Here is a 10,929-nt window from a genome sequence, read left to right as displayed (position 1 = left end):
GTTTCAGCAGTGACCCTCTAGAAATCAGCCCTCAATCGAAAACCACCTTGCAGCTCCACTCGTGGATTGAATCATACCCTTCGTTACCACCCTGGTATGCCCAATCGGCTTTAGGTTAAAACTTCTGCAAAACCACTTCTATGGTCTGACTGTGCGTCTTCCAGCTTTTGTCTTGGCTCTTTTTCACTAGTTCCTGATATTTAGCACTTCCTCTTATTAATTTTTTTCCGAAACGTTCTTTACAGGATACACTGAGTTCCAACATGATATGTGTGTGTGTGTGAGAGAGAGAGGGAGAGAGAGAGAGAGAGAGAGAGAGAGAGAGAGAAACATACTGAGGACTACACTAGGAAGATACAATATCAATCGCCTGAATTCGCCTATCTTAGATGTGTTACAGTTGAACGAAGGCGAACATGAGGAGCTCCAACTTTTTAGCTGACTTAAAGTACTCTGTATTGTGAAAAAGAACGATATGAAAGTAACGGTTCTGTCTACGGTTGATATCCTAATTTTTTCTTCTCTTTCATGTAGTATCTCTATCCACAATGAAATTTCCATTTATATAAACTGAGAAAAAAATTTTCTTTTTAAATGAGGAAAGTTTGTTGTAAGTTAAGGCGGGAACTGGACGCTTTGACTTATCGGTTGGAGAGTGTAGGTGTGTAAATTAGGTATGACTCTATGCTTATCACGTAGTTGTACATGTGTCTGCTCTAAGAAATCTGTGTGTGAGTGTGGAGTGTGTGTCAGATTTTGTCGACGTTTGTAATTTGTCTTTCTATGTGTGGATGTGTAAGTGCGTTTCTATATAGCATTGTCTGTGTTTGTTTGGAAGGATGCTTCTGTAAGCTGTTTGTCAATGTCTTCCATTGTGTGTGTGACTGATCCACCGACTATTGACATAACCTGTTTCTTCAGCTTGGTGAAGCAATACAGATAATAGAACCCCTTTCCCTGACAAATACGTTACACACACACACTCTCTCTCTCTCTCTCTCTCTCTCTCTCTCTCATTCCTGGGAGTGCACTATGCGTGTGTGACATGTCATGAGTATATAAAAAGCGCGTGCGTATATCTAAGTTCAGATGTATGTCAGTAAATGCGTATGTATGATACGTGTGTGTGTGCATGTATATTATAAGCGCAAAGTCATTGTCTAGTGTAATCCTTTATCTAACCACACAAAATAACAGCTCTTTATTGTAAAGGTTGCTCTAGACATAATTTAGTCAAAATTGAATTCAGCAAAGCCTTTTTTTCTTGACATTATAATTAATGCTCATAAACTATCACTTATCCTCTCTTTTTTACTGCAATGTTAGAAATAAAATTTAGATTATGAAGAAAAATCAGTAAAAAACTATATATAAGAAAATTATTATTTGGTGAAGCGTGTGAATCGCCAGAGCGTCAAAAACTTATTTGCGCTGTTGAGCAGCCCTTTACGTTCTGAGTTCAAATTCTGCCTTGGTCATCTTCGCTTTTTATTCTTTTAAGGTCGATTAAACAAAGTACTTGCTAAGGTAACGATTAACCCACTCCCTTCAAAATTGCTGACCTTTCACTTCAATGAAGAAAAAGAAAACATATGTTATTATTACATCTGTCAGTTTTAATGACATGGATATAACAAGATGGGGGCGGGGTGTAAGAGGGAGGAGGCGGGGTAGAGAGATGAGTGAACAAGTGTCATAAAACAACATTGAAAATAGTCAAATATTTTTATAATTACAATACCATAATCAGTACAGTTATAGATTTGATCCAATTCTTATGGATTTTCATTGCAGTTCGTATGGAACTCAGAGTGGGTATGTTTTCATTAGATTCGGTGGGTGTCTGTATAAAATAAGTGGGGGGGAGCAGGCATGGTTGTGGTAAGAAGTTTGCTTCCCAACCACATGGTCCCAGGCTCAGTCCCAATCCGTAACACATTCGGCAAGGGTCATCTGCTATAACCTCGGGCCGACCAAAGCCTTGTGAGTGGTTTTGGTAGGCGGAAACTGTAGGAAGCCTGTCGGATAGATGTTTGTGTTTAACCCCACCACCGCTTGACAACTGGTGTTGGTTTGCTTACATCCCCGTAACATTAACGGTTTGGCAAAAGTTACCGATAGAATAAGTATCACGCTTAAAAAGAAAGCACGGGGGGGGGTCGATTCATTCGACTAAAAATTCAAGGCGGTGCTCCAGCATGGCCGTAGTCTAATGACTGAAACAAGGAAAAAAAGGGAAGATAAGTCAAACTGTTATTTAAAATTTAAGTAACGCCTGTCAAACGTGTCAAGTGCCACATTGTTCGTTTTGTCCACTCATGATTGTGTGTAGTGTGAGGAGGAGAGTGCTTACATTTCTGACAGCCGTAAAATGTAGGTTTGTGACCTTCATGCCTTATATTCTTAATTATCACTCTAATGCCGCATGTAGACATAGTAAGGCTCTATTCTGTGCAAATGGTCGGAGGCCCTGTCTTTGAAAGAATACACCAGGTCGCACAAAAACTGAGAACATATGCCTATCAATTATTTCGTGACCCTTGTAAATCTGAGACCCTGTGTTGTAGTTTATGTAGGTTATGTCTAATTCTAGGGCTGCTTCACTGCCGAGAACAGGGATAAAGATTAATATCGATTTTTATTTAGGAAGATTTTCATACAAATTTCCTGCTTCAATGCTGACATAACAACTAATCAATAAAGGGACATAACTGAGATAGCAATGCTCAAATTCTCCTCAGTTATCTCCCCTGAAACCTAAACTTGAACTATTTTTTCGCCAGAAGCGTTTCGTAAATCTTCTATGTTCACTTTCACCATAGAATATATTTTAATCTGTTATACTGATTTGTTCATCTGGATTGTCAACTGAAATACATCTAGTATATTACTGAAACTTATTTTATCCCTTGATGTGGGTGAAAGGCAACGTTGAATCCGTCGTTATTTGAACCCGGAATCAAGAGGGGAAACCACAACATACTGTAAGGCATTTTATTCAGGCTGTGTCTCGTTAATCCAGCACCTACTCTGTCTTATATTTCCCTTTTTAACAAAAATTTATTAATATTGTTAAAACAGCATTGTTGTTTCCTTTAATCATTTATCCCCGGTCCTCGAAGCATCGAGATGTATTCGTCTGTACGAACCTCCTCCTTAAACACGTTATTCAGTTAAACTTTGCTTCGGGGCTTCCCGCACACCAATTACATCGTTTACTCTTTTTTAAACACACATTGAACTATATTTTAATATTTCATTACATCTATTTGAGCTGTCTTTTTAGATTTATATATATTTTTAAGCAGTTGTAGCATTGTAAATAAATAACACTATATATTTTACGAGCCAATGAGGGGAGTGTCGCGCAGATCTAACGACCTGCTAAAAATAACATCCATATCTTCCTCAGATTGCATCTTCCTCGGATTGCATCTTCCTTCTTTTTAGACAATGTAGGCTTGGGTACATTGTCTAAACAAAGGAAAACAGCGTTAAACTAGAGAGCTTTGATCGTAAGCCTGCTTGATCAAAGCTAACCTCAGCAACAACTAGACATTCATTCAGTATTTAAGCTACCGCAATCATTCCTTTAGCAATCAACTTCGGTTTTAACATCTTTCCACCCGAAGTAAATACACATATTGCCAACTTTGGTAATCTTTTAAGGTTTTATTCATGCTTTAGCATGGACGCCACACAACTCTCGCCGTCTCTCCCATAACATATCTTCAATGCCTTTGTAAGAGAAAAAATAACAACACTATTGTCATAAATCTATTTATGATGGTTAGTCTAGACAGGTGACATTTGTCAGGTGCAGTGCAATTCATAATGCATATTCCAGAAATAAAAGAAGAAAGGAATAAACTGTTATTACCACCACGTGGTTTCACTCTAGTTGAACATAGACAATCTTGTTGGCAGTGTTACGCAAGCTAAACCAAAGGTCCCGTCTTCAGTTAAGAAGACAGTGCAAATAAGTGTTGTTGAGGAGCAGAAACAGCGAGCTGCGGGCCAGGCGTATGTTTTGATTCCAATTAGAAATCATTTACCATTATTTACGTCACCTCAAAATACAATATCATTTCGATATTATAATAGCGAGCTGGCAGAACCGTTAGTACGTCGTCCGTCTGAACGTTCTGAGTTCAAATTCTGCTGAGGTCGACATTGCCTTTCATCCTCTTGGGATTGATAAAATAAATACCATGTAGTCGACTTACCCTCCCCGGAATTTTAGGCCTTGTGCCAAAATTTAAAGCCAATATTATTATAGGGAGTTTGTGTGTCTGTATGTGATATATATATCCTAAGTGGGTGGAGATATCAGTAACAGAAGGTAGGAATGGGGAGCAGTAAGACTTCAGCCCCGCCCAAGAGAGGAAATAAAAAAAAAAGTCGGTTAACTAAATTTTTGATGTTGTTTTCAACTGTTTTTGTTCTAGTTAATGTTTAAACAGTCTGCCTGTATGTATGTATGTACCAAACAACATAGCTGTAACACTACCTCTCCTCTGCCTAACTACTATTGAATGTATATTTATGTAAGTGTGTATAATCTAACTGTGTCTATCTCTAACACTCGCCCTCACTAACCAACTCCAGATATTCTGATTTAATTCCATTCTGTATTTTGGTATTTTACTCTGGGTAGTTAGGCACATTTAAAGTTTTGCTCCCATTTGCACCATTAATCCTTTGGGAAAGGTATGAATATGACAACTATTTATTCTTTCACTCCCATGGAGCTAATCACTTCTGCTTGATTTCAGATAAAATTATTCTTGTAGGAGCAGTAACAACATCATCATTTTTTTGTTCATTTCTTCTCTACTGGTATGGGTTGGACATTGTTTTTTATCATATTCACTTGACCTCTTTGCAAATCCTTATACTCAAATGATTTCTCAATTCATTCTAAAGCTATCATCTGTTGAGATTCGTGTACGTACCAAAAGATAATTTGTTGATTCTTATGAATAACGTTCAGTTGATCAGCCTTTATTTTTTTTTCATCACTGTTAACCAGTGTCTCTCAGAGTAGATTGGGGAATTACTTTTCAAAGTCCTTTGTGTATGCTTTCATTCCACCCACACACACACACACCTGTTTTTCACCTTTAGAAATTCAGTAATATGGATTCGGTTTCCACTGCACAAAACATCTCCTGCTGTTTATGTGTTCCCTTTTAACTAAAACTGGGCAACCAGAAACTGTGGTTGCTTGTTTTTTACAAACAATTCCACTTATTCTGAAAACTATTTTCTAAAATATCAGAAAAGGTGAACAGGTAGGATGACTGGGGTGTCAGAAAAAATGCCTTTGCAGCATTTGTTTTGGCTCTTTACCTTCCAAGTTCAAATCTCATTAAGGGCAACTTCATATTTCATACTTTCAGGTTTGGTATAATAAAGCACCAGTTTAAACCCTTATTATTAGTTAAAGGTTTGTAGGTATTTGGCACTTCATTATGAAAACACAATATACATTATTATTAGATTGGGAAAATCATTAATGCTGGATCAATTACTTTACAGTTTTTCTACCAACTCTGTTCTGTGTTCAAATCCTCCCAGTGTCAATTCTGCCTCTCTCCCTTTTTGGGGTTGATAAAATAAACTACCAGCTTTGCACTGGGATTGATTTAATTGATTAATCCCTCCATCAAAATTTCTAGAAACAATTATTCTTGCAGTGTTTCTTTTGGCTCTTTGCATTGTGAGTTCGAATTCTGCCAAGGTCATCTTTACCTTTCATCTCCCTGGGGTTGATGAATTAAGTACCAGTGAAGTACTGAATAGTCTCGACTCACCTACTTCTCCTTAAAACTGTTGGCTTCAAGCATAAATCAGAAATATTAATATAGATTGACAAAATCATTTAAGTGCCCAGCAAAATGTCTTGCAGTGTTTCTTTGTGAGTTCAAATCCTGCCAAGATTGATTTGGCTTATCATTCCTTAAAAGCTTGATAAAATGTCATACCAGTGATGAAATTGGGTCAATGTAATAATTAACTTACCCTCTCGTTTCAAAATTGTTGATGTTGTGCTTAAACTAGAAACAATTATTATTGTTGATGATAATTTCATAGTTATTGTTCTTGTTATCATTATTATTATTGTTTATATTTCCAGTTAAGTGAGACAACCTCCTCCTCAAATCGGTAGCTGCTCTATCAACAGCCATTGTCCCCTCTTTCGGCTGCTGTTCTCTACCCAACAATGGAACAAAAGAACGTTCTACATGCACCTTTGAAAGCTCCTCCTACCAGGTCCAGGTTCCGTAAGTTTTACATCTACAGGGACCCTAATGACTTCCAGTTTCTTGATCGCCATGCCATCGCGGTGAGTTGCATATTTCAATATTGTTTGTCTATTTGTGTGTGTTTGTTTAGACCTGTGCATATATCTGTGTCTATTTGTGTGTATCTGTGTGCATGTATCTGTGTCTCTATGTGTATAAACCTGCTTCAAGTAAATCTGTATTCTTTTCTATAGATCTCTCCTGATATCAATTACTATAACTATGTTTATTTTCCCACTCTAACTTCAGGTCGCCCAAAAGGACTTCAATACATTTGATGAACTCCTGCATGAATTAATTGTCAAGCCTGGCTTCAACACTGAGCTAGAGAAAGCAAGGTTGGTATCTGATGTCTGTGCAGGACTGTATTATATGTTGACTGTACTGGTTTGCACTACTTAGTAACTATCTGTTATACAGACTGCCCTACGTGACTGATATGCATTGAACATGAACACTGTGGTATATGATGGTTGTGTAGTGGACCTGAGAAGCAGTGTTTAAGACTACAGGGAGATTGTGTTGGAGTACACTACATGTGATGTGTGTAATACACTGCTACATGGTTTCCATCTGCTAGGCTTTAGTACATGTGATATGTGCACTGAGCTCTATACTTTATGATGGCTCTGTATTGGAATATACTCTTGTACAAGTCAGAAATTAAAACAAAAGACAAATCAGTGTCTCTGACTAATTACTGAACAAATACACAACAACCTAGACCTTCATACATCATCATTTAATGTCCGCTTACCATGCTGGCATGGGTTGGACAGTTTGACTGGAGCTGGACAGCAGTCTGGCCAGGCTCCATTTGTCTGTTTTCACATGGTTTTTATGGCTGGATGCCCTTCCTAATGCCAACCACTTTACAGGGTGTACTGGGTGCTTTTAACATGGCACCAGTTTAGGTGCTTTCACATGGCACCAGCATGAGCACTCTTACATGTCACTGGCACAAACACTTTCACATGGCATCGGCATGGGCACTTTCGCGTGGCACCAGCACAAACACTTTCACATGGCACCAGCACAGGCACTTTCACATTGTACAGGCACAGGTGCTTTTAAGTGGCACCAGCAGGGGCACTTTTTTCATCTATTGAACCCTATTGCTCTGGAATATCTCCGCTTCTGTCTCACCCCTTCCCACCAACACTTCCTTATAAATGTGATGTTGGTGGTACTATAATGTTTGCTATCCTTAAACATAAAATACCCTCCCACCCTGTTATCTACCAAGTAGTCACTCTTATTAACAATTACTGACCCCCACCATATTCACCCTTTCTTTCCATCATTGCTGAACTACCATGTGACCACACTGCACCCCCTCCTTCCCACTACAGTTGCAAGCTTGATATCTGCCATACTCTCTTACATTTTTTTCTACTCATCACACAATTAATACTAACAACAATGTTGATAATATTTTTTTTTTATACTTCATCCAGAGTGATCTTCCGATGGATGACGGCCAGGAATATGTATACCATCAAGTTTGCTTCTTATGAAAAAGGTAAAGGTCGTCCTGAAGAAACTTTGGAAGCATTTAAAGACAAAAAGGGGACATATGCTCGCATTTTCGAGACCATGTGCGGGTAAGTGATGTCCATTGTTTTCTGATGTGGTTTAACATTAAACCTTTAGCCTTCAGTTTAATCGGTCAACTGTAATACTTATTTTTTTCACATTGATCAAAATTAATCATGCATTATCTTGTAGCTTTGTGATTTCAATGATGGGATTGTTTATGATTAGAATGACATTGTAGGGCAGGTGTGAGAAGCCAGATCTGGCCAGTTTGAATGTAAAACAGATGAAATAATTGGGCTGAATATAGCCTCTTTGAATGCTAAAGGGTTAAAATAGGAGTCACACACACACATTCTCAATGTTCTGCTGAGTCAAAGGTGATGGCCTTCCTTTGTCATAAGTAAACAACCAGTGTATAATTGTGTTAGTGCGTGTGTGTATTGTGTATACACAGACATACATATATATGCAAGCAGGGCTGTGTTGAATAAGAAGTTTGTTTCTCAAGAAACCCATCATTTATACATGCATGTGTACTGTTGATATAGTTCCTTGTATTTACTTTTTAAAGACAATTAGTTCCCTCAAAGGGACGTTAATCAATAGGTGAACTTGGCTATTCACTAAGTACTGTGTTCAATATAATTGCTTAAACCCGTTGCTAGCGATGCATCAATATAGCCATAATCCAATGACTGAAACCCTTAAAAAGAACGATGATGATGATATATAATGTGTTTCACCTGACACGCACTGATGTTCTTCCTCTCTCTCAATTTCAGCTACTCTGGATTGTACTCTGTCGTGATCACTGGACTGGCCAAAGGTCTAGACTACCGTCCAGGAGATGTTTTTAAGGGAACTGAATACAATCACAGTTGGAATGCAGTCTACATTGACAACAACTGGTATCTTGTTGATTCTCACTGGGCCACTCGTTATTTAGTCTCTGATAAAGATGAACCAGAAAACTTGGTTAGTCATCAATAAAATTTGTTCATTATTAACATGTAGATTATCTGGGCTAGATACAGTGTTGTTGGGCTACCAATCCAAAGACATTGAGTTCAAATATATGGCCAACATTTTGTATTTTAACAGTTCAGTACATTTATTTCATATTACAAATTATAAACAAATATAGGTGCAGGCATAGCCATGTGGTTGAGAGCTTTCATTTCAAACCACAGGGTTTCAATTTCACTTTCACTGTCTGCCTGGTGTTTTAGACGAGTGTTTTCTACTATATAACCCAAGGCCAACCAATACCTTGTGTGTGTCTGGTTGACAGAAACTGTACAGAAGCCTGTCATTTATAATAATAAATGCCAAAACGAATTTCAGTGTGTCAGTGTGTCACACTTTGTCCCCCCTCTCTCACTATTCAATGACACTTCTTCTACTCCTCTTGCTGGGGTGAGAGTAATAGTAGCCATAGAGACGGTGAAGGCGGTAGTAGATTGATGGTTGAGATGGTAATGGGGTGATAGTGATAGTATGAGCTGTAGTTGTGATAGAGGCGGAGGTGACGGTGATGATGATGGTGGTGGTGGTAGCTGAGGTGGTCAAGCATGACAGTGATAGTAAGGAATGTGAAAGACAGTGGTGATGGTGGTGGCGTCAGAAGTCTGAATGGTGTGTGTATGGCAGTTGTGATGGCGATGGTGGTTGTACTGGTGATGGTTGAAAACAATCAACAGAAAGAGCCAATAGGGCGGTTTTTAAGCTAGTGTCTAGATATATGTGTGTGTGTTGGTCTCTTTCTTTCCTGTAACTTAATGGGGGAAGAGATTGCATAGTATAAATACCAAGCGTCAAAAAATAAATACTGGGGTCAACTTGGTCAACTAAACCTCACACACACACACACCTGTATGATTTCCGTACAGTTTCTTGCCTACCAATTTCTACTCAGGAGATATTTTTTGTCAACCTGATGCTACAGTAAAATACACTTTCACAAGCCACTGTGCAACAGGTTCGAATCTGAAACGACGTTGTTTCGAAACAAACTTCTTAACTGCATTGTTTATGCGTTTTGTCAATATGTAACCTGGGAATTACCTCCCTTGCAACAACTGCTATGGAACCTATGCACAGTCACTCAATGTGCTACAAATAGCAGCTAAATCTCCCTAAAATCACACCTTGCCATCTGAAATTAGAAACATGCACAAAAATATAGGATGTATTCATACAGCGTCCTAAAGAGATGGGATGGTCACGGTTGGAATGTTTTGAATCAAAAGCTGAGCTGGGTCTGTACATTGAGGCAGAATCATTAATGCATTGGACAATATGCTCAGCAGCATTTCTTACTGGTTTTTACAGTCTTAGGTAATACAGGCGGTCAATAAAATTGATGAACTCTCTCCCCATAAAGTTGCTGGCCTTGTGCCAAAATTTGAAATTTTCCATCATTATTATTATTATTATTATTATTATTATTTCTTATTATTTATATATAATATACTTTATTATTATTACCTGCCCTAATTTGAATTTTTTATTATTATTATTATTATTATTACTAGGTGTATGAATACGATGATTTCTACTTCTTGACTGATCCTGAACAACTGATCTACAGTCACTGGGCCCACAGGCCTGAATGGCAACTTCTTACCCACCCACTGAGCCTGGGAGAGTTTCAAGAACTGCCATTGGTCAAATCCTACTTCTTCAAGTGTGGCATGTTTTTCCAGTCTCACCAAAAGGGTGTGGTTGAAACGACTGGAGGCCGCCTGTCTCTGGCTGTTGGCTTCATCAAACCAACTACCTTCAGTTACAAAGTAATTGATGCTGACACCAAAGAAGAAGTCTTTAAAGGCCGCAAAATGAAGGACTTTGTCCTGCAACTCACCCATGACAATCAGGTTATTCTCATTTTCCGGGCACCGAAACAAGGCTCCTATTACCTGACTATTTTCGCTCAACTTCTCACTGGTGATATTGGTGTGAAAAATGTCTACACTGCATCAGCAGAGTATAAGGTTGGTATCTCTCTATCTCTCTCTCTCTCCCTCTCTCTCTATCTCTCTCTCTCTCCCTCTCTCTCTCTCTATCTCCCTCTCTCTCCCTC

General features: G+C 38.5%; 1 protein-coding gene across 3 annotated transcripts in view; it reads left to right on the top strand.

Moving 5' to 3' along the window:
* Positions 1 to 10,929, top strand: part of LOC106868335 (uncharacterized) — a 102,585-nt gene that overhangs the window by 62,375 nt on the left and 29,281 nt on the right. For 2 of the 3 annotated variants that reach the window (XM_052972618.1, XM_014913541.2), the window contains exons 2-6: positions 6,140 to 6,349; positions 6,558 to 6,646; positions 7,766 to 7,912; positions 8,630 to 8,822; positions 10,382 to 10,840. In XM_052972618.1, coding sequence (XP_052828578.1) covers positions 6,227 to 6,349; positions 6,558 to 6,646; positions 7,766 to 7,912; positions 8,630 to 8,822; positions 10,382 to 10,840 — 1,011 coding nt within the window. In that variant the 5' untranslated portion in view covers positions 6,140 to 6,226. Of the gene's footprint in view, positions 1 to 2,866; positions 2,985 to 6,139; positions 6,350 to 6,557; positions 6,647 to 7,765; positions 7,913 to 8,629; positions 8,823 to 10,381; positions 10,841 to 10,929 lie in introns of those variants that run through there. The other variant, XM_014913542.2, reaches the window with a different exon arrangement.

This window comes from Octopus bimaculoides, chromosome 14, assembly GCF_001194135.2.
Source record: "Octopus bimaculoides isolate UCB-OBI-ISO-001 chromosome 14, ASM119413v2, whole genome shotgun sequence".
Classification (NCBI taxonomy): domain Eukaryota; kingdom Metazoa; phylum Mollusca; class Cephalopoda; order Octopoda; family Octopodidae; genus Octopus; species Octopus bimaculoides.
Note: the sequence above shows the minus strand (reverse complement) of the source record. Positions and strands in the feature narration are given on the sequence as shown.